Below are 25,800 nucleotides of genomic sequence, written 5' to 3'. Positions count from 1 at the left end.
CAAATAGATTAGAATGTAAACTTTATACTGAAATGCATTAAAATACAATACAACATGACAACTTCATTCGGTATTATACTTGTATATGGATACATAGGTAGTTATTATATACCCTTCTCGCAACTTTGTAACTAGCGCTAACTATGCAACTGCTTTATAAGTTATAAGTGATGAGGTTTATCGGAAATTTGAATACTTATTTGCGATATTTTATATATAGGTACCTATATATTTATATAGGTACATGTAGATATCATATTTTTGGGGGTTAAAGTTCAGTTTGATGGTTAAATAATCAGAGAAGACACAGCTGAAAATGAGTTGCTTGGTCATTACAAAGTGAACCCGAAGGAAACTTTCATAAGTAATGATTGCAACTGCTCATTGTATAACTAGAGTTTCTTCTAGATCAAATCGCATTGATTTAGAAACCTTCAAAACAAATCTTAAAGCCCGTATTGTAATCTTATGTATTGAATGAACTTTCAAAATTTTCCAGTACCGATATCAATGTAAAATGTATAAATAAAAACATGTTTTAAACTATCACAACTATTTTTACCCCAATTATAGAGTACAAATAATAATAAACTGAAAATGCAATAATGTAATCAACAGTCCTTATGACTTTATATAATGTTACAATGCAATTATTCATGAACATGGAGTTGTTCAATTAGTTATAAATGGAATAAATTGCTTTCTTAAAATAATTTAAGAAATTATGATTTAATTATATAAGGTCTATTAAAAATCAACTTTGATTTAAAATTCCGTCATAAGCTACGTAAATTATGTACGGCAAAACATTTGTATTAAATACATATTTTTACATCTTATCCTATTAAAAAAATTATATTCGTATATGCTCTTTTTATTTTCTTTTAACTTCTCCTAAACACGATGACTACTATGGTTTAGTAACCTTTTAGCTTGGTTTTTTTACGATAACAAAGAGGTAGAGGGGGCAAGGCTGGACATGTTGCGCCACGGCCTCCTATATAACATTGATGAGCGCTGGCGGCCGCACTGCCACGGCCTCTTGGATATCGTCAACATGGGTCCTCTTTACGTGAGTACCTCGTATACCACATATCGTATGTTTATATTGTACGCGAGCAGAGTATCGCGAGCAAAATTTTAAGTATTTCATTTGAAACGGTTTTTTCTGAAACTGCTTAATTTTCGCAATAAAAATTATAATAGAATAATAAATATGTAAATATATTTATGATCAATAAATTAGGAAGCTTTATTTTAACAATACCAACGTTAATACCGAATAATTCAATGTTGTTACAAACATACTGTATACTTTTGTACTATTGAACTGGTTATTATCGACCGATAATATTAGTGCGATGATTTTCAAAGTTTGTCGATTTGATCATGATTAGGTAGTAACGCGTATAAATTGAACTTTATTTGATTAGCGCGTTACAATTGAATAAAATATCTTTAAAATTATATAGATAACTTTTTTTCAATAATAATTATCTCCGTAATATAAATTACCTCCTTAATTGTTATAGGGGAAACTTAGGAAAATTTTAAAAATGTATAAAAGAAAAAATGTGTATAAAAATCAACTTAAAGGACATCTCAGATGCGTTAGTATGCCTATTTTCGTTTTGTATACCGATTTGTTATACTTTAAATCTTGATGCGGAAAGAATACTGAATGATTATTCCTTTTTAAAACTCATTGAACTTTTTCTACTATACACATGCACTGTGAACACAAACAAAAATTATGAGTTTATTATTAATCTGAATTAAAATTACTCTAAACGAAAGACGCCAACACATATACATGTTTATACAAGTAAAAAATATGTTTTGAATTAAAAATAAATAAATTAAAAAATATAGATCTTCATATAAATTGTTAATTATTTTAAAAGTATATATGAATTTATACATATTAAACTATTTAAGATGTCATAAAAACAGAAATATAAATTCCCCACGTACTTACTCACAATACTGGTTATGCTTATATTGGCCTTCTGTCTTAGTAACATAATATTTAACAACACCAATGTTATACAATCGGCAGGAGATGAAATTGGTTTTTGTCTCATTTCAACTGTATTTTTTGTAACTCCCATTTCTAATTTTTACAAAGTTATGAAAAAAATGAATAAATGCGTTTACGATTCCAAACAATATTGTTATGTATTGAAAACATTTTAAAGTGATTTAATATAGGATTTTGCACTCCGAAATGTAGAAAAACTGTGTTTAAAATGTGAAATTAATATTTTTTCTAATTGTTAATGTTTAGTGTTGGTATTTATTTAACTTTTTATATTTTATTTTCTATCAGCTAAAAGGTGAATTCCCACTCTAATACCACTGAAAAGTGGTTATCATGCTTTGAATATTACACGCATAACGACAATGTAGTTTGATGTCTGGCGCCGAGAGTAACAAATTTTAAACGAAAGAAAATCCATACAAATTTTTAAAACATCTGATTACCATCATACACTAAAACATACAAAATATTAATGAGGAGGGATTAAAAATATTTTGAGGATTGTTAGCATTACCATTTTGATTCAGCTTTAGACCCAGAAATGGAATTTCCTTTCAAAAATAAGCATTGTTTCTAATTCAAAAAAGCGTAAATTTACATTTAAATTATGTTATGGTGGTCGTCCGTCACTCGGTATAATAAATTTAAATGTCACTTAAATGTTTCATGTTTATAAATATTTATGCTTTACGAATGCCAAGACATTCTCCAGGTGAGTACAAGGAATTTACAATGAGCGCCTCGGCCGTGCGAACTGGGATTTGGCTCAAAGTTTGGGTTTGCTTGGCTGTTGTTTTTTGGCCTCCTGTTATTAAAATAAAATCTCTGTAAAATATTAAGGCATCTATTCTTTTTATTATTTTATTTATCCAAATTAACTGTAAAGGTCGAGAGTATAGATATTTGTTTGGAGCTAGTTTTAAGACAAAATGCATTTTTCTTCAAATCCAGCTTGTCATGAAAGAGTACAATAATTTTCATTGCTATATTCATAAATCTCGTGTCATTTTCTAAGAAGTTTTGTGCGTATTGTGTTTCGAACCACTAAATAAATAGGTCATTCAATATTATAATTCGACTGTGCAGATACATTTAATGCCCATCTCGTACTATACAAGTGTCATATCTCAAAGTTATGAGATGAAAAATTAATATGATTACGTTTCACAACAACAGCCTATATAAAACCAAAAGTATGAAAGTATAAACTATAAAACTTTATATCTTACAGTGTACAGTCTACTTGCAATTTGATGGTTAAATCAACTATAAATTTAACACTAATAATATGTCAGTACAGTAGCGTGTATTACATAATGAAGGATCTACAAACTATTTCTGTTTGGATAGCCATATAAATATTTGAAGGGATAATATAAATTTCAATAATTAAAAATGTTTAAACACGAGTTTCTAAAAGTGGCCAGGTAACAGTTGTTTGGGCCACTAAGAGTATATACTTTACTTGTGGTAAAAAATATACTCTGAGTTCGTATTGGTTGATACTAATGAGACAGAAAGTGATGATTAGGGGATGATAAAGTTACAATGTCACGCGTCAAGATGTTATTTATAGTGTAGGAGCGGAATGCAATTTGTAATTTATAAGCACAAAACCTGGGCTTTCCTAAAAACAATAGAGACATTTTTCCTAAAAAAAAACGAATTTTTCTTCGCTAATTTTGGCGGAGGTTAAAGTTGGATGATACCAAAAATGTTAAGAAATTTTCTTTAAATTATACTTCTTCCTGGCTTGATACATTTAAAACTGACCGTTATGCACATAAATAATACTTTGCCACCGTCGGAAACCTTGATAAAAAGACTGAAAGTTGTCACTTTAAAGGTCTGTACATGGTTAAATGGCGCTAATTTAACATTTATTTGCCTATCTGACGGTTGTTTTGTCAACCTAAGAAAAATATTATTTGAAAAATACTATCATTTCATATTTTAACCCGTCTGATATCCTCACATTTCAAACTCCGCCAAAACTAAAACGGCGGGTGACAGAAGTTTTTCTTAGGTGAAAGTTCTCTATCGGTTTCATGAAAAACAAGGTTGTATGCTTATAAACTGCAAATAGGCTCTCGGATCCTGGACTATTATGGTTATAATTATCTTATAATTTGTTTTACATACTGGCCTACTTGTTTTCCTGAATAAGCTTGTAGGCAAGGGTTTAATCCCATATTTTACATGGCTCTGTCCCTGCTGATGACGAAATCATTTATTATATTTATTTTAAAATATTCTTTGACCTTCTCAATATATATATATAATTTTGAAACCTTATGAAACGGGATCGTCATAGTGAACGCAAGTTTATCAATAACATATATTAGAATGTTAACGGTTGGCGGTACTTTAAGGTCTCAACTTTTATAGAAATCTTAAGGCCTTAACGGATTTCAGGAGCGAATCAATCTTTAATTTTCCCGCCATCATCCTCGTTCATGAAGCATTGCACATCCCAAAGATTTATTATAATATTACCTATAAAAAGGTTTTTGATTTTTTCATGCCAAACATTATATAGAATAAATGAATTTATTTCCAATCAATATAAATACAATTGTAAACATTATCATTTTTGGAAATTGACTAACCACTTTTACAAGTAGTGTGGTCAGTTATTAAATTGAAAAAAAAACAATAAATATACATTTATGAGAGTCTAGTATCTTAGATTACTTCGAGCCGCCATTTGGGTATCTACTAAAAATATGTATGCAATATTACAATTCATAAAATAAATTATATACAATAAACAAATACACACACAAATACATACGTCACAAATACATACACAAATATAATTAACAATAAATATCAACAAATACCAATAAACAATGAAAGAGGCAATATATAGTATATACAAAGACCACGAAACTCTATCAAAGTACCTTATACCTTATGACATCACAGTACATAAATAGCCAATGTCTTGCTGCAAAGTAAGCCAAATAATTACTTGTCAACAATTTTTTTTAATTTGGAATATTTTAAATGAGTAATGGAATGTGACTAAAACACTTTGGTCCCAAATACTGAAAAGAATGGCGAAAATGAATTTATTTACTTTGGGTAGTCTAAAATTATTTTATTACTTAAAAGTCTTGATTCAAACTCAAGGCTTTTCCAGGTTTGGGCTGACTCACAAATTAAGGCAGGGGGAGACCATCATTAGCGGAATTGTGGTTAGGGCCAGCTCGTTGACATTGACAGGCCGCCGGTGAAACTGACACCGGTCACCGGTCACCGGTTTGCCGGTGGAGGACCTGATGTTGCAGTATCGCATGATCACCTGCCGTGCGACTCGCTCGCGTGTTCACCTTCAACATGCTATCTTTTATGACATCGTTTGGACGCTGCTGGTGTGTAGTGGTCCGTACACGCCAACACCAGCTTTGCTACAGATTCAGGAACCCTGGTCAATGTGATACTGACCTATCAATAGATGACCCTTTGTAATATTTTGTTTGAAGTTTATTTTTGACGATGGAATGATTGTAAATCAAACAGGATTTTCCAGACATTTGCCATCGTTCAGTGTTACTGATTTTTTGTTTCATTGAACGATGGTAAATGTCCGGAAAAATCCTCTTTCCTTCACCTTTGTAATAATCAGTTGACCCTATTTGGATTCTAACTGGGTCTCACACTTGGTGACAAATACTGGTTACAGTAAAAAAGGTTTTGTAAAACTTGGGCTGAACAACGTTCATTCTCATTCCTCAGTCCTCTCCAACTGTCTTCGCGAGTGGGCCTTTTTTGACGAGCCTGTTCGTGATTTAAAAGACATTAAGTCTATTCATTAACGAGCTGGCATCAATCTGGCTAATAATCAATATTGAATGTTTAGTGGTATTTATAGAACTCCATAATTCCTTTATGAACCGAATGGAACTTCTAAGAGCTTACCTTCAAACAACACCGTGCTACTTATCCATCTATCTTCACTGCTGTCTCCTTTGTCAAGCCAAAGTATTGTGTTGGAAACTGCATTGGCATATAAGGGACTTCTTATTCACTGCCAAGTGGGTCGTTTGGCACACATTGTTAGTGATGAGGCTAACGTTTTTGTTCCAGTGACATACCACACAAATCTTTCCTTTCACACCAACACTTTTCTCATCTCCTCAGGTACTCAATGTTTAGAACTCTTATCTGATGATTGTACAAAATATCCCAAAAGACAGATGTGGCTAATAGCTTTTCCGGGTCCTAATTCCATGAATCTATTATCGACCAACTTCTTAAGAGAGGAAATTAAACGAGTAAGCAATGAGAGTGTTGAGTTTAGCTCCCAATCATTAAACATTATGGGCACCTTATTTTACATTTTAAATCTAGTTGAGTTTCTAAAATCTAGCCTTATCGGTTTTTATTTAATTTAGTCATGAAATAGGCTGGAATTATCGGTTGACACATTGTTAGTGATGAAGCTAACAGTTTTATTCCAGTGACCTACCACACAAATCCAATCTTTCACACAAACACTTTCCTCATCTGCTAAGGTATTCAAATGTTTAGGACTGAATTTCTTATATTATGGTGTTTGCACAAAATATTGCACAAGACAGACGTGATTTATAGCTTTGCTGGGTCCTAATTCTATTAATCTAATATCGACTAATTTCTAAAGAGAGAAAATAAAACGACTGAGCAGTGAGAATAATTAGCTTCATTTCAACTTTAGTGCAGCATGACTGAAATCTAAGTCCCCGTCTGTTTCAAAGATCCAGAAATTTTGAACACGAAGTCGTCCAAAACGAAATCTTTACATCATTTCGACATCAGAGTGAGCAATATTATTTGTGATCGTATATGACAGGGATATGACCAGTAAGGGACTAGAGGCAGGGACAACTTCCGACCCGATCAGCACAGAACGACGGCTTATGGACGCTTACCGTCCCAAGTTGGTGTCCGGCTAATCCACAGCCTGAGGGTATTAAAAAAATTAAACGATCCCAATCAATTTAAAGCTCGACTAAAACACTTCCTGGTGTCAAAGGCATTTTACTCTGTTGATGAGTTCATAATGGGCCGCTGGGATGAAAATATCAGAAATTAATGAAGTTATTCAAGAGTATTAACACAAAACCTGGTTCTGATATAGATAAATAAAGACCGAATGACATTTTTATGCTGTGTGCTTTATGACATACTGTGTTTATGCAAAATAGGCCTATTAATTTATGATGGTTTTATTTTAAAGTTGTGGTTTCAATTTAATTTTAACCTAAATTCCATTTTATGACGTATGCAATGCAATTGTAACTATTGTTGATGCAATAAAGAGTATTATTATTATATCGCTACAGCCCAACAATAAGAACTTGTACCGTTTCGTTTTTTTCATACTGCATGACATGTGATGTAATTGGAAAACTCACCCAACCACTTCACACTCCAGTTAACGACCTAGGCGTCATCGAACGGTTGCTCCATCGAGCTACTCCCATTCCCCAAGGTCTTGTAAGAGTGCAAGTGCCTTATTTTGCCCGGAACTCCCACGGAGGGTGGGCTCCGGCGCGGCCGGCCCTGACCTGGTCACTGGAGACTACAACGCGCTGGCGTACTGAAGCCCTCCTCGCGGATTGACGGGTCGTCCTTGGGCACTTTGCGAAATGCGTTCTCCCAATCATTAAACATTATGGGCACCTTATTTTACATTTTAAATCTGGTTGAGTTTCTACATACTATCCTTATCGGTTTTTTAAATTTAATTTAGTCTCGCAACAGGCTGAAATTATAGAAACTTTAAGCTCCAATACAAAAGTTCAAATACCTAATCGAAAAAGTACGTAACGGTTCCAAAACCAAAATTGGGAGTTACAAATAAAAAACAATTAAAATTTAAAACTAACATTTTGTTTCTAACCAAGTTACAACAACATTGGTGTTATAAGATATTTTGACACTAACTAATCTAGTAGTTTAAATAAGTCTTGGGAAGAGATTCGTAGGCCATTATCATTATGTTCCCACCACAGTTGAGATTTCACGGTTTAGATAGTGCATATTGTATAAATAATAACTTCGTATTTAAATAGATTTATTTATACTCTTAAAATGCCTTAATAATTACTCCAAAGCTGATTTATTTTTGAAACTTTTATTGTACATTCGGAATATATTTGAACTTTCTTGTGTACTTGTTGGTTTATTTCATTTAAAGTAATTTTAATGTAGCTGTATGATAAACACAATTTTCTATGTTCACACTGCATGCAATTACGAAGCAGTGGTAAAATATCAATGGGTTAAAAAAAAACTAATATCCAATTTTGTATTTCTTGTGTAACGAACTTTTTAACTGTGGATATAGCAAAGAGGTGTGACAAATGGCAAAGTCATGTGAGTAGACTTGTTCTGTTTAACACGTTTAGTAAGTTTTCTCCATAATTATGAACATCATTTATGTAACTGAGAAAATTGTTAATTAATTTATTATTTATCGTTTACATACTGTATGAAAACTAACGATAATGCATTTAACTGATTAACGATTCTAATAAATTTTTATCTGGATTCCGAGTTCCTACCAAATCATGATCAAAACTAGTAACTTTAAAAATCATTGTAATAATATTATCGGACGATAATATTCAGGTTAAAATGTTGTATACAAGTAAATAACATATTTGTAGCAAAGCACAATATCAAAACACGATTACAGAGTAAATGCCTTTTGCGGTGTTTTGTTAAATATTTTCCTAAGATTGTTTACTCTCAAACAAACGAAATAATTTAGGGGGTGTTAGATTTTTCGGTAGATGATTACGGAATGAAACTATAGTCTATTGTTTCATTACATTGTATATTACAATTTCATGCCTGCAATTAAAAAAAATATTGATAGTCAAAAGTATTTATAAAAGCCTTAGACAAAGCAGAAACATTAATTCTTGCCATTACTAAGCAATTTTCAAATGGAATGTAGTCATAGTTTCACGTTTCTCTTGCATAATAACTTATCATTATGTAAGATAGCTCATAAATTCCTTAAATAAAATAATTTTCAAAATAAGTCACACATTTTTTCCCCAGTGTTTAATGGTATCAAGCCAACAATCTCTTAAAACCCTAATAATGTTATACCGCTGAGGCTTGACTCTCTTCAAGAGCCTGTTTTGAAGAGAGAGACCCGTGTTGTAGGGATTTTCACCAGAGAGGATGGATTTACCTCAGTTATTCCCACCATAGAGGCTTTGTTTATTACGTCATTACATTTACAATACTATAATTTTAAGATGGATTCAAACTAATTGTATTTCAAGGCTGAATGAGTGACAGTGGTGCATGATGATTGTTTGCTGCATCACAAGATTCATGCATTATTATCCCAAATGCGAATAGCAAACAAGGCTGTCATGTAGTAGCCTACAGGAACGCCACACCACCTGTCGCATAGCAGGCTTCGCTAAGGTAGCATGTATAATTTATAATCTGTAACTCATTTAATTCTCGAGATACCCTACGAACAAATAGGAAGACAGACAATCATAGAGAATTAAAATTGACAAAAAATTATATCCGGTCAAATTCTTGTCTATGTACAAAATGAAGTTTCATGCAAAATTTAAAGTCTACTAATGAAATATTTCTCGAAATATCTTGCCATGTGATGTATTCACATTGAATCCATTAAGTTGGGTTTCATAGCAATGTTCAAAGTAATAAAGTTTCCGGAGGCAACTGCAACGCAAGAGTACCCTAAAACCTAATCTTGTCACCAAATTTTAACATTGACTTTCCACTCATTTTACTCTTTGAATAAAAATGTCACGTGCTCAAATCACACATGGATTGTATGCTGTTTGTTTACAAATTTGTTTCTATTTTATCGTTACCCATAAGACCAATGTAAAGATATTCGCTAACGCTCAGCCAAATCCCATGGAGTAGCATGCACCATCATCGAACTCAGTGTTCCTCATATAGAATGAAGCTCATGGAAAATTTCAAGTCTAGATTATTAAGATTTTCAAGATATCGTGTGACAGGCAGACAGAAGTGAGTTTTTTCAGTCTCTCGGATGGTAGGCTTTGCTGAAGCTCAGCCAATTACGCACAAAACATAACAACAGTATGATCGGATTCAATTTACCTGCCTACACTCTTCCCATTCAAAATTATAAAATCTTTCCTTTCTTTAACTGTCTTGACAGAATTAAATCGTGTTATTGTCTGAAAGTGGCATGGAAGAATAGCCTGCACAACCTACAAAGTCTAATCACTCCAAACAAACAACGCACAGGCAATAATGCTTAAACACCGTAAAGAGAGTGAGTGGTAGGCATAAGGAGTGGACCCTGACTGAATTTACATTGAAGGACATATCTTTTACAACAAAAAATTCAAAGCGACCTTACCTACCTCCTTTATTTTCACAGAATTACGCCTGATCTCTTACAAGAATTGTGTACGATCCGAATTGTGTAAAAACCTGTAAAATCTTTAAACCTTTTGGATCTTATGACAGATTGCTTATTTCCGTGGTATTGGTCCACCTCAGGTCATGAAGCTCTTGTAAATTTTATTCTTAAAATTAGGTTTCTTTGGAGTATCAAGGCTTGAGTTATCATGAAGAGATATAAATATTAGAAGGTCCAAGAATATGATTAGACAAGCTGTGTGGCATCATGTAGTCTAATCAACACTGCCACTTGGATATGAGAATAGAGTATAAAAAGATTTAACAACGTCCACGATATCGTTCTTTTCCTCTCCTACATTATATTTTTTTCATCATTTCCGTTTATGCTTCTGCTAATACGAGCAAATTCAAAGATAAAAGTGTAATTGGAAAACTTTTAAGCCTGCAAATGTAAAAACCTGAAAAAGCTTTAAACCTTTTGGACCCAATGGCAGATTTCTAATTACTGTGGGATTGGATCACCTCAGATCATGAAGCTCTTGTGGGTTTTAGCCTTAAAATTAGGTTTATTTGGAGAATCAAGACTAGAGTTATCCTAAAAAACTTAAATACTAGAAGGTAGAAGAATATGACTACCCAACCTGTGTGGCATCGTGTAGTACACTATTGTTGGAGACGAGAACAACAATACAAAATCTTTTTGTATGTATAACAAGATTTAACAACGTCCTCGATATCGTTATCGTCCTCTCCTACATTATATTTTTTCATCATTTCCGTTTATGCTTCTGCTAATAAGCAAATGTAAAAGATGAACAGTGTAGTTGGCAAATTTTAAATAGTAAACAATTGCCAACAGTTATGAACCAAATTATTAAAATCTGTCTTTGTCTTTGTGTATTAATACTGATATTGTGGTAATGATCGGTTTTGTTTTCCTTCCCGAAAAATTGGTTCTACTTGTAAAATTGGGTTGCAGGTGGTGGTAGCCCTGTGTCTCCTGGGAGCGAGCTGTGCCGAAGACCTCCTCACCAAGGAGAAACTGGTGCAGGCCGAAGACAGGAGTTCTGAATCCGACCTCAAAACCGAAGCATCCGAGGTTACGGCGAGAAGTAAGTACCTACTGTAGTGTGAAATCTATTGTTGGATAATCTAAGAAGTTTCTAGGTTACTGGTATTGTCAGGACTTTGGAATTTTATAAACATACGGTTATGGGTTTTCTGATAGTTCAATTATGTTTCCAAACAAAAGATTGATATTGTTAGTGGACAACTGAAGACGACTTTAAAATCGCCGGTTGCAATTATAAAAAGCATTTAAAGCAGCAGTTTCCGAGATCGAATGAGCCTATTTTGTGATAAGAATAGTGCCTCATTGTCGTAATATTCTGAATTAAAATGTAATTTACCTGGAAATAAGCCCCCAATCGACAACAAATCATTCAATTACATGAGTCATAAGACAGGTTTGACGGGTCTGTGCCAAATTACTTGATTGGTTCTTTCACCCTTCTTACTTTGACAGTAGATTTTAGCTAGTTTTAAATTTCCCTTATACAATAGGCGCTACTGACTAGCTGGCCATAATAGGCTTAGATTAGCCGGCCTATTATTATTATTTTATGTATTCGGCGATGAATAGGCGCAGAATAAATGATTCCAGCATCTAAGATTATAAGATTCAGTCCTGATCAGTAACAGGATTGCGTAGTTTTCAAGAAATCTAAGATTAGGTTCCTAGCACATTTTTTATTTGACAGAATCATTCATTAACTGAGATATCCGATCCGTTTACGTTTGGAAGACAAGAAAACCTTTAAACATAACTATATTAAATAGTATTGTAAATGTAAGTATTATTATAATGTCATTACACGTTATTAGACATTACACTGTTTACACATCAAAACACTAACTAAAACACTAGTAACGTAGCTAAAACTAGGTGCAGTATGATATTTTTTTCAACTTAATTCATTTCTAGTAAATTCAAACTAATATCATAAAAAGCCTACATTTCAGTTTCAGCAGTATTCTTAGTTTTTAGGACTTTAATACAGGAGTCTCAATCTACACTAAAGGTAGTATATTTTAAAAGTACTGACAATTTGAAGAAAAACGTGTTTTAAATTAAGTAACATAGTTATACATATATACAATAATAAATTACTATTATAATATAGTAATATTTTCAATCCTTTCTCCAGGATAGATGATGACCTGCGTCAAAAGTATAAATTTCAGTTTAAAGTATATATGCTTTAATAGTGTTTTTAAGACTTTAATACTCATTCTACCTAAAGGTAGTATTTTTTTTAATACTGACCTACTATTTGTAAATTACTGTAGTAAAAAGATGTTATAAATTTAGGAACACATTTAATAGTATATACAATTATGTATACAAAAGTAGAGGAATGGGAATTTTAAGTACACACTTTTTCATAACACATCTCTTTTTAAAATTAAAACATCGTATTATTTTCCATATCTTCCTCAAAACTAATAATAATGATCGTTTTCTTTTCCTTTTCGAAAAACTGGCTGTACTGACAGAATGGGGTTATATTCGGTACGAGTACAATACATTTATATATTTCAGTTATAACGTCAATAAGTAAGTCAGTTTTTAATGAATAACCCAACTCGATACATGTTTACACCTGAAAGTTTATAATTTTTCACTCTACACTACCGCAAGTTGGGACGTTTCGTTGAATTGACAAGTGATAATAATTCCCTCCTTTATTGGAGAATGATTACTACCTATGCAAAGTACAAGTCATAATTAGCTGCCGTGACAGGCAACGCCATTACTCACAACGATCGTTACCACGGCTAAGAAATGTTATTACAGTTGTTATAGTAGAAACGGCCATTATCGCAACGAGATACAGATGGCCGTGAACAGCCAGTTCCCGCCATTGTCACTAACCTCGCTGTATCGGATGTGTCACGCCGCGACCGGTTTGGTTTGTAAATTAACAGTGAATTCCCACCAATTCAACTATTCCTACTCAAAGATGTAAAAGTACTAAGCGGGACCCAGGCAGGAAAAGTACAAAGTGGAAACTCTAAATGTGGGTTGCAGAATTTTTCAGAGCGATTGATTGATCGTCAAATAAAAAAAACAGACCTTTGCTGTAATTAACCTCAATAACATTTTTTTATCCACATCTTATATTTATACGCATTAAAGAAACACATTATAATGAAACCACCTTTAAGAAGGTTTAACTTACTGATTTTATATGTTTTATATATATTAAGAAACGTATTTGTACTTGAGAGCTAATTAAAATGTACATATTACCGTCCACGTGCGCTTGCAATTCTTCATACTGACAGACGTTTTAGGAACACACAAACGCGCGCACGCGTCCTATCCAATCCAAAATTAGTACTTATTATTTTTTTATTTAGGTGGAATTCATCAAAGTATTCCTATTACAATCACTATCATAACAGAACGCAAAAGAAACAAGGAGCGATGGATGGTTTTCGGTATGGAGGTCATAATCAACAAATATCTGAAAAAATATTACTTTGAAATTCTCAAATTAGGCTATAATCAAAATAGGGCTGGCTTATGAATACATAGCCACCGTTTACTAAGCAATTCTGTTTGGAAATATACGAGTAACGTTTTCGAACCAGGTTGTATTTAATAATTTGGATAGTCTTCCTCATTAATTATTATAAAGGTCCCTGATAGAGTCCATTCACACCAGTCCAAAAACCTCATTTTGGTAATAACCAATAACAAAAAAAAAACTAATAAAGGCAAAACATTTTTTAATTTTAATCATTTAAAACTAATTTGATTTTTACATTTTCTTCTACATCTCGAAGGGATCCAAGATGGCCGTTCAAAGCTAACAAAAAAGGTAACAAAGAGATGAGAAAAATCACAGAGGTTTGAAAACTGAATTTCAAAATATTTTGTTTAGGAAATATTATAAACAATAGGTAAAATTAATCATAACGTTATTAAAAACTAATCCAGTATTAACTTATCCATTACTATTAATTGTTCACCATACGTTTTTAAATTGGAAATCTGAAATATAGGAAGACAGACATGTATTGTAATGTAAACCTCTGCTGGGCATAGGAGAATGATAGTCAAATAGCAACAAGCACTATAAGAATTGCTAGCTCAAAATCAATTGAAGCGCTATTGTGGAACTGAGTTCCAGTAAAAACAAGTGGGAGTAACTTATAAGTATCTACTGACATCGTTTCGTAATAAATGTTCTAAATGGGAAACTCAGAAAGGGAGATTTGTGGTCGGTTATATAACCAAACAAAGGAAGCGAGGTTAGATGACGTCATTATGACAAGCTTTAGAATAGTGATATCTTCTGAGACATGGAAAAGCTTTCGACCTTGACCCAAGTAGATGGTAGCGTCCACGCCAACCACGCCACCTGCTGCCAAACAAACACTTTAACCTCCTTGCTGCCTGGTTCATTGACCTTTACTAGGATAATACGGCTGTTACCGAGCTGTAAAAAGAAAATACTGATGTAATTTTTTAGTCTTTCTTAATCTTAAAATGTACATCGCAGCTAAAACTCAAGTTGTAATTATACTGTTGTAACTCTACAGGGGGTAACGAAAAAGCTTAGTAAGCTATCCAATACCGTCTTTTACAGCTGAAAAAAGACGAACATATTTTTTATTTCTACACCGTTTACGTAAATTCACCATTTTATAATTTAAAAAACACATTATTTAAAAAAAAAAAAAAAACTATTAAAACATGTGTTTTATGAAACTTCCCAAATGTCTTAAGTTCAGGGATAATCAAACCCTATTTTCTCCATGACGCGACACATCGCGACGTAGGTACGTCCACCACCATTCTGTAGGTTATATCCACGGGCGCTCGACAGTGCTATCGAAATCCTCCATTTTATTTTTGGAATTTACACACTTTTTTCCAGTTAATACACAAAGCTTAGAAGTTGCTCTTTGTTCTAAAAGAACCTTTGCTCTGCTTTCGGAGTGACAGGATATTCTGTAAGGTTGGGGATAGGTGCACCTCCTGTCAAGATCCATGAGGAATGATTTTGGGCATTAACTTCAATAGCGGAGGCCAGCTCTGTACCATCTTTTCCCTCCAAAGCAAGCAGGGGTGGCACAACCCACTGTCTAGGCTAGCAACTAATACCATTTAACATTTAGGGAGCTCCGCCAACTTTTAACAGCCATCTGTGGAATTAGACTAAACCTATCGATCTACCCTTAGATCTCAATATCTCAATATTTGGGGTTAGTGATCTACCGTTCCTGGACACCCATAGGGCTGTTCAGATTTTAGTGAAACATCGGTTTTTTCTGTACCCAGTGGAAGTTTAATTGGAAAGTATAAACTTGCCAGAAATGAATCTAGTATGTAATGTACCTTGTGAATTTAGGGCCTGAATTATAATTGGCCTATTACACTACTTTATAAAAACGGAGGATTTCTTTAGAGTTTATTTGTATTATAACCTTTCTTACAAAATATGTTTTAACTGTTCTAATTTTGAATTTTTATTCTTTTCAGCTTTTGGAATATTCTCCCCTAAATACGGAGGAGGTAAACAATCTTATTAAACTTTGTGTTGTCTTTTAACATGTCTCTAACATTTTTGCTAATCTTTGTGAAATGAACCAATGATGGGAACCATCTGCTTGTGTACTAACTTCATCACACATTACCATCTTGTTTAATTAGCTGAGAGTAACACAATGTAACTTACTAATTTTTTGTTTTTTTGGTATTTGTAAAACCCATTTAACTTATGTGGAAATTGAGTGTATTTTCAGTACTTTATAAGAGCCTTCATTATACTTTTATCTTAGATGTACTTAAGGAATTTGGTGTTGTTTGGTTTTGAGGTATTATTTAACGTAATATGTGCAGTCAGATTTTTAGTTGGGTTGATATCTTTAATTTTATTGTCACGATCTACGGCTGTTCGCAAGAGAAGAATAGTAAGGTGCATCAAGCACAATTCTTGATTTGTTTATTTTTTTAGTTTTAAGGGTAGATTGGTCTTATCATTACCTTCCTCATCGATCAGGGAAATTGATTGATATAGTAGAAGTCGACAGTCCAGAGTTTTCTAACGGTCACAGACAGACTCTGAACTTGTGCATCTTAAAGGTGGTGCATTCCATTCATGTTTGAAAAAATATTTTTTATGTTAAATCCATAACTTTTTAAAATAACTTCCCTGAATACAGAAAAAGTAAAGACTGCTTGTGTCACTTAAAATGAAATTTAGATACTTTGTAATCAGGCTCAAATAAAAACTGTTCAGGATGAAAACGTAAAACTTATTTTCGTTAAGACAAAAATTTAAAATATGCATAAAAATAACTTTTAATTAAATGCATGTAATTTTACGTGGAATGATCAAAATAATTTCTTCGTTTTATATATTCCGGAAAGTTACTTTTAAATGCTTACGAATGTAACATAAAAAAGCTCCAAACCAAAAATGAATTACGTTATCTTTCAGAGTACAACTCCTTACGACCATTCAGACACTGGCTCTTCTCATTATGTCCTTAGACAAATCAGGTGGCTCTGTGATTGACAGTTAGCCAGAATCTTCTTGGATGATGTCATTTTTAAGCTTATCCAAGGCCTCACTCAATTATGTGAATTTTAGCCTTTGCCGAAAATCGTGTCATCTTGTCGCAGAAATTGAGGAAATACTGACCAATACTTAAGAGCATTAGTTACAATTTCCCGGAACATTACGCAGCTTTAGAAAAATATAAACTAATAAACAGTTAGTGGTACTAATTTTAAAAGATACTTTTCCTTGTTGTATACTGGTAATAAAACATTATTGTACACAAGAAGTAGAAATACAACTTAGGTTAAGTATAACAAAAAACTATTAATAAATTATTACAATAAATTGTGTACTATACAAAATTTACTAATATTTAGTCATTTAATAATATACAAAAACATTTAGTACATGTTAGAAAGATAAACAACTCCATATCTGATAGAAGAGAATATAAACACACACACGTACAGCGTTTGGATTTAGAAAGAAAATGACATTTTTAAAACCGATTAATCTGACTATTAGACGTACAAGGAAAGTAAGTTTAAATTCATTATAAATGTTAACTAATTTATTTCAAATTTAATGTAATAACGACACATTCTACAATTTTAATTAAATTGTTAAGTCGTTTTAAACAAGTTGTGGCCTTTTAATTTTGTTAATGTTCCTTATAAATTTAACAGAAACAAATGCTAAAGTGTTCGCTTGTGAATTGTTAACGTAAATTCCAACTAACAGTAAATTTACGGGGAACAACTTTTGTTGTTCATGCTTTTCTCTTCAATGTAGGTATCACAAAGTATGTTTCATATTTAAATTATCTTTTAAAACATTTTGAGTTAGTGCTTTTCCTCTAATTTGGCGTATTTACAAATAAAATGATAATCTATCTAAAAGAATTATACAATCAAGGTATATTACTAGTCCTGCCACAGTGTTTTTACATAATTTACCAAGTTGCAACTGTCAGGGACTGGGCTGTCAATATCGCAGTAAGAGATAAAAATGTTTCGCCATTGGCACAGTGTAGCGGGTACAGCAGTTATCGTAAGGTAACATAATCAAGCAACGTCGAGCGTGGCTGCTGCTTGGATAGGTGACCGCTGAGTGATCCTGTCCTTGCAAGCAGCCCGCCTGCCCGGCCATTGGTGGTGGTTCGGAAGTCACCTCTAAGCCGTTGGTCCCCAGGTTAAGTGTTAGAGAGGGCTTCTTAACTCTAACTTTGTCTGGCAAAATTAGACATTCTCTGATGTTTTTTTTAAATGTTTTCTTGATTCATTGTTATCACCATTCATAATGTCTGTTGCAAGTGATGATGTGTTTGAGGTCAAAGTCAGTGTCTACTGTACTTAAAGGAATATTTTATTTTAGAACAAAGTATACAATAATTACTGACATATTATTGTTCTATCCACTTTGCAATGAACCATTTGCATAGCCTAATTCAAAGGAGAATACTGACTTAGGCTAATGTTAATTATGTTAATTCGGAATAATGTTAATTAGTACGGTCACCGCAAAGTGAACTAACCTTAGCACTGTATTGTCCAAAATGTTGAAACAGAATTATCGACAATAATATTAATATTAATTATTTCATTTTAAGTATATATGAAATAAGTATCATTGTATTTAAGTATTAAAAATTTAGGATTCTGTCATGTTTGTAAAAACAGTAGCAGATAAAAATTAATATTTTTATTTCATAAATTTAACAATTTCAGTCATACCTCCCATTATTTAAAATTAAGTTTCAAAAACTAAAAGATTTTATATTGGCCTTCCACTTGCTTACATTGTTAGAAACATCACAGTATACATTTATGTAGTTAAATCAAGGACGATTAATCTAATTTTGAACACACATATACATATTTGTATGAACAAAGAGATAAAAATGTAAGGTAATTTACTTCCTAGATTTGTAATCGCAATAATCTCCATTTGTCAGACAGACAGCTAATTTAATAAAATCTTCACTAAAATCATAATTAATTTTCGAATACGTTTACTACATCAATGCAAAGATGTTAAAAAGTAAATGTAGGTGAATTTAGGGAACACTGTAGGATTAAAAAACACAATGGGTTGCATAATTTTAAATTACATGGTCAAATACAAGTTTAATTAAATATTATGAACGAAGAGATCAAAAAGTTATTTACTTGAGCTACGGGAAGAGTAAGAGTTTTAGAACAATTATAACAATTGTGTAGCAGGCCTTCAGCAAATTGACAGATAAAGGGTTTTGGAAGCCAAAATAGCTAATGAATTGCCAATCAACATCAAAAGACAAAAAAAAGAAAATACATACATTGCATACCTCAAAATTAGTATCACGGGGTTATAATTTTATTATTTATTTATTATGTTTATTATTTAAAACTGCTACGTGTTTAAGAGTTTACAGATACAAAATTTATAAAAAGCTAAATTTCACCACATGAGGGGTATGTGAAGTGCTGACAAATACACTCACGCTATATGCAAGGTTTCTAAAAGGTCACAAAGTTATGTTATATATTTTTATTTAGGTTAGGGGACAGAGTAATTAATTTTTTTTTAAATGAAACTCTGGTGATCAAATATCATTACAAAAAAGCCTGTTAAAGTATTTATAAAAATTTAACTAACAAATTTGTTAAGAACTGGCTTTTTTTTCTTCCTGAGGGAAGAGTTTGTCCCCGCGCTTAGTCCTAAAAAGGACCTTTGCACCTCTTACTTTAATTTGTGCACTCAAAGACCGAGGCTTTTGCAAAAACCAATCAGATTTAAGGGCTCCTGTTCTCTAATGCCCTTGGGGCTGAGGAGATATGCTCCCAAGTATCTTTTCCAAGTCTACGATGGCAGGACAATCCAACCAAATGTGCTCCGAACTGGCTTAGTAACAAACTTTCATTTACTACTTTATTACTATATTTGTCACCATTTCTAACATCTCCAGTCCAATATGCTAAGTGTTTTGGTTACATTTTTATTCTGTATGTAGCAATTCTTCCTGTACTGTATAGGGGTGGAATTATTTAGCCTGTACTCTCTGTGGCCTTTCCAGGACCCGATTACCACAGGTACCCGGACTACCCAGATTACGGGTACAGCGGATACAGACCTGGCCCGTACCCCCCTTATCGCCGACCCTATAACAGAGGTTTCCACTTTCACTCAGAGCGCATGGTGTTGTTGGGTCGGGCTTGGGTTGGACTGAGACAGTTTGAATTTTATTTTGAGTGCTCAAGTACAGGGAAGGGGGAAGGAGGATGAGGGGACTAAACTCCTTTTTGAAAAGTTCTAATTTTTATATCATTAAGGCAGTAGAACGCCAAAACACGTGTCACACGTGTCACGTATCAGCCTTCGCTGAAGTTGTTCGCGAAATTTCAAATCTACAGCTCATTTGATCCTCGAAATGTCCTGCGGAATGATAGACCGACAGACAATCATACAGAAAAGGAACTATTCAAAGACACTCGCCCAAACATGTTCTGGTGTGGTTGGACATGCACCATCATAGAACTAATTCTTATCTAGGTAAAAATCAAGTTTATGCAAAATAGGTAATTATTTTAATCAACAAATGCAAAAATTACCACTTTAGTTTTATGTTTTATTATTACCACAGTTAACAAAAATATGCTGTTGTCTATTTCCAGTAAATTTAGTATAAATGGCACTATTAATTTTAGATAAGAGTGATATTCTTTTCCCCAATAAAGAGGTTGTTACAATATTGTATGAGTATTTAGGAAAAAATCATTGTGTAATTTTAAGTCTTTTTTTAAGTATAACTAAAAATTTACAATTTTATGTGTGAAGCATAGGAACCGCAAGGTTACCTTAGTCTTTGATAAAATATTTCTTAAGTATCTTGCCATGTTATAGTTTTACATTTTTGTCCATTGTCCTCAGTCTACTTACAAATTTATTTATTCTGCTATTAGCTTGTTGCCATCATGGTTACCCAAAAAGACCTATGAAAAAGTATTCGCTAACACTCAGCCAAATCCTGTGGAGTGACAATTCTCAGTGTTGTTTATAAATAGAAATGAAGCCCCATGCAAACTAATAAAGCTCGTTTTTGAGATATCATACGGACAGACAGACAGAAATTAAATTTCTATAACCTCTCGAGTGAAAAAAGCTTCACTATCACTCAGCCAATAAAATGTATTTTAATGTGAGCAACTACTTCCTAAAATAAAAATATTACAGCCTAGTATATTACTTATAAATCTATTTGGTTCCCTCCACTTATTTCCCCTTTCCCAAACTTTGGATACATCCCTGCTCAAGGAATTAAAATTTGGAATTTGTGTGTTGTGTTGTAGTGTTTTTGTGGTGGGTTTGTTTGGTGTTATTTTCAGGTATTTGCAAGTTGAATTCATGGGCAGTAGAATTGAAAACTTGTTCATTTAAACATAACTGACCTAATGATAAATTTGACTTAATTATTTTAGATTTGTCTCTATAACTCTAATACTAGTTAACTTATGTTCTATTAATTATTAACAGTTGTCTAAACTTGAGTTCAACTTTACAACTTAAATTAATCTCAAATAATTAATACTTTACTTACAATGTAATAGCATAGCTACTGCCATTTACATGTTTTAATCCTTAATTACTTCTGTCCAGTGAATTAGAGGATATTTACAAATTGAGCTTCTAACTTTGTAGTACTATTTATACGAGGATTAATACTCAGAAGTGTATTTAAGTCGATAAATATTGCATATTGTAATTTAAAATTCTGTTCCCTCTTCAAACTTTACATATCCGCTCGATTTCTTGAGTGAGTAGCTAAAATGTTTTAAAATGATTTTTGTTTATTATTCAGTACACCTGATGAGTAATTTTCATGCTTAGAGCATTAATGTAATGCTTCACAAACTCTCAAAGTAAACTCTTGAAATGTACATGAACTTTCCAAACTCGGGATAAGAATAAACAGAGTAATAAAAATATGTATTGCCAATCCCATTTTTGAACTGTTACATGTTGGAAAATGACACTTAAGGGACATTTTAATCATAGTACAAATGTTATGTTATGATGGACTATCCTTCAACCTCCGAATCTTGGTTGAGAAGGAGCCCCCTTTTGTGGTATATTCTAGAAAAATAACACAAAAATGAGGATTTTTGCATATATGAATCATCACACGGTTTTTGAGATATTCAAAATTATTAAAGGTCATTATAACAGTGGCATTACAAATCACTTTGATTTTAATCAATTATAAAATTATTTCAGGTTGTAAATTACAATGTATGTAAAGTGATCCTGGAATTTGAGTTTGAAAAGGATGTAAGATATTGTTATTAAGTAACATTTCACCTTAAGTAACTTTTCTGTCAACAATCTGTTAACTTTTTCAGGTTACGGAGGTTACTACGATTATGACGGTCCATACGGCAGACCAGGCTATTATGGTATCCACACATATAGAATTTATAACAACTAACTCAGTCACTCGGCTTTCTCCGACACTTAGTCAACCTTTCTTTCTGAACTCATCAATGCAATAAAATAGTTTTACTTTTTTTCCAATTAAAATTGTACTAAAGTTATAACTTGTTTTAACTGACGTTTTCAAGCATTACTTTGCGTTCAAGGAAACCACAGTTCATTGCGTGTTGGTATTTGTAGCTAATTTTTGGTGCATTATCGTATTGCATTGATGATGGATGAGCGGAAGGGATTTTAAACTGTGGTGGATGATTTTTTTACGAACGTACATGAGCGCCCATCTCAATTTTTCATGGGAGAGAGGGCTGATACATCTTCAACTAGGGGTTTAATTTGGAGGAACATCCTCTTGAATTAGATTATTTGTTATATTATTAGAAATAGTCAAAGCACATTTATACTAGTATGCAAAATTTAAAATTTAATCTGCAAGAAAGTTATTTATATTTTTAAATAGAACTTTACTAATTACACAAATACGTAACAATAGGAAAGAGTATTTTGAGGAAAAATGAACTTACAAACAAAATAATTTGGAAATAACTCTGATTGGAACATGAAAAAGTTTGGCATTTTGTATAATTGGTAATACGGAGAATAAGATTTTCTTAACAAAAGTGTCTAAAAACTTTTGAGCGTTCAAAATGTACGAAATTAAAACTTAATCCTTTTCAATAGAGGAAGTTCCGCCCTCTCTTGCCCATATTGATGGAAGCCCATGTTGCGTAAACCGCCTAATCACCTTACTAAGTTGGTTTGGGTAGGAAAGAGTGCGGGAAAAGGTTAGAAATACAGGTTGGCGGGATAAAAAGGGTACATTTTAGATAGAGAAAAAGGATAAAAGCACTTTTAGATGTTATTGAGTTAATGGTTGTTTTAAGGACATGCAACCAACACTAATCAACACCATCTTTATCATGGTCAAGTAAATAAGATATCACTGTTTATATAGTTCAATAATTGTATCTTTGATTGATCATTCAATTATTAAACAAATTAAACAATATGTTCATATAATTGATCTCTTAATCGTACTGTAAATATTCAAACTCTTCTCTGTTTGCAGGTGGCTATGGTGGATATGGCAACCGAGGATATGACGGAGGGTATTATGGGGGCGGTTATGGAAGTGGTTACGGAGGTGGATATGGGGGTGGTTATGGAGGTGGATATCCCGTAAGAGGTGGATATGGAGGATATGGTGGCTACGGAGGTTACGGCAACAGAGGATATGGTAACAGTGGCTACGGAGGGTATGGAGGCTACGGAGGATATGGAGGCTATGGGGGATATGGAGGCAATGGAGGGTATGGTAACAGTGGATACGGAGGATATGGTAACAGTGGATATGGAGGATACGGCAACAGTGGATACGGAGGATATGGAGGCTACGGGGGTTATGATGGTTATGGAAACCGTGGTTACGATCAAGGAGGCTATGGAGGTTATGGCAACCGATACTATGACCGCTATGGATCCGGTGGCTACAGCGGTTACGGTGGATACGGCAATTATGGCAGCTACGACGGATACGGAGGGTACAGAAGTGGTTACAGTTACTCTGGATACAGAGGTTGATGATAAAAGTGAACTCTCAGGACATGTTTAACTCATAATGAGTGTGAAGTTTGAGTGCATACAAACGTTATTCAAATGATTCCAGTGATTTTTTAAGTATTAATTCTATGGATGAAATAATACTTTTGAGATTGTAAATAACTCTTAAGAGGCCCGTGCTTGGCATTGTGAAAGAAAACTGGACCATTTCATAAGAAGTAAACATAGTATAAGATCAAAACCAAAGTAGAAAGACATAAATTGCTGTTAATGAAGTGTTATTTATCCATCATTTTCTTCTAATAAAACTTTTTATATGTTTGAGTTTAGTTTTCTTATCACTTTTCCCATTAAAGACCACAGTAAAAAATAAGTATTAAAAAACTAAATATTTATTATTGCTGAAACTGTAGTAATGTGAGTTGGTGATAAATTTCGAAGATTGATACATGAATGAATATGATTGATAGTTATTTGAAGTAGGGCGTTACGTGTTCAAAATGCGTCTGAGATTGAAAATAAATCAAAGGCACAAGTTCTGAGTTTATTACAAAGCTCCACTATCATGTCATTAACGCCTTCACGGTTTTTAATGTAATATTACGTTCATAGCAATTGCATAAAAGTGCGCTTCTGACATAATATTGAGCATAGTTCTATTTTTACTGTTATAATTTCTATAATAGCCGCACATTGTGCAAGTAGTTCTGTTGTAGTCACACAGTGCAGACAACTGCTGCGTGTTGGTGCATGCCAGCTGTCCTAGACTATTTTATGGTTTTAATTCCAGTGTTCATTGTACCATGGAAATATTCTACCAACATGTAGACGATTGGTTACATTTTGCGGTTGCATGATGACACGGACAGGAATAGTGAAAATGTCATGGTGGACGATATTTAGAAAAAAATATAAATCGGAAGAAAGACACTAATAATAACTTTTTTGACATAAAAGGTACGTATCTAAACTCTAAAATTCTACCTGTGTAAAAAACCAGCAGTGCCTCTGTAAAAAAAAAATAAAAAAAAATAAAAAAACAGTAAAGGTACAAAAAGAAAACCATTAAAGGGTTAAATCTAGTATCAAAGCAGAGAGACTCAAAGGGCTTTCTTTGGCCAAGGTATGGAGGAGTACTAAGGGTCCAAACTCTTACAGAAATTTTAAAATGTTTCATATACAATTGAATACTTTTTAATAAAACTCCAACATTAATTCATGTGATTTGTGCATTCCAATATTAAAATCCAAATAAAATCAAATACCGTAATGTAGAAGTTTGTTTAATTTCCACCCAATCGTTAGAACAGAATGTAATCTGCCATGAGAACTGCACGCACGATGGGCCCATGCATGGAAGCGTGACAATTGCATCAGACTAATCATACATAATGTAGCCTCATCAATATACTCATAAATATATAGCTCCTTCAGAGCCATTTTACTTGTTTTTATTCACCCGCCAATTACCGTATACCATAAATATGTGAAACTTAAAATTTACAATGTTAATTAATTGAAATCTGTTTTAATTCACTGCCTGCTTAAAAAGGATCTAGAATGTTTTTAGGTCCATAAACTGTTATTAGACTTCAAGGAAACAAATTTGGAAGTGTTTTGGAGGCAACCACCACTTATATAAGTTTATAATAAAGATTAGGAAAAAGACACTTGGTATTGTACAGTTTTGTTTAATCCTACATAGTAGATAGAGGCTTGCCTTGGACAATATTTAATGATAATATGAGATATATATGTACGGTAGAA

At 32.9% G+C, this 25,800-nt stretch overlaps 1 protein-coding gene across 4 annotated transcripts; it reads left to right on the top strand.

The window, feature by feature from the left end:
* Positions 1 to 1,000: 1,000 nt before the first annotated feature.
* Positions 1,001 to 24,357, top strand: LOC124366248 (keratin-associated protein 19-2-like). Of its 4 annotated transcripts, XM_046822642.1 has the most exons (5): positions 1,001 to 1,072; positions 11,409 to 11,541; positions 15,984 to 16,016; positions 22,386 to 22,439; positions 23,543 to 24,357. In XM_046822642.1, exons 1-5 carry the CDS (start codon positions 1,058 to 1,060, stop codon positions 24,052 to 24,054), a joined length of 747 nt encoding a protein of 248 aa, XP_046678598.1. In that variant the 5' UTR covers positions 1,001 to 1,057; the 3' UTR covers positions 24,055 to 24,357. The 4 variants fall into 4 exon arrangements, with proteins under 4 accessions (XP_046678598.1, XP_046678599.1, XP_046678600.1 ...); XM_046822643.1 differs by lacking the exon at positions 15,984 to 16,016; XM_046822644.1 differs by lacking the exon at positions 22,386 to 22,439.
* Positions 24,358 to 25,800: the final 1,443 nt, after the last annotated feature.

Source organism: Homalodisca vitripennis, chromosome 7 (assembly GCF_021130785.1).
Source record: "Homalodisca vitripennis isolate AUS2020 chromosome 7, UT_GWSS_2.1, whole genome shotgun sequence".
NCBI lineage: Eukaryota > Metazoa > Arthropoda > Insecta > Hemiptera > Cicadellidae > Homalodisca > Homalodisca vitripennis.
This window is presented reverse-complemented; position numbering and strand designations above follow the sequence as displayed.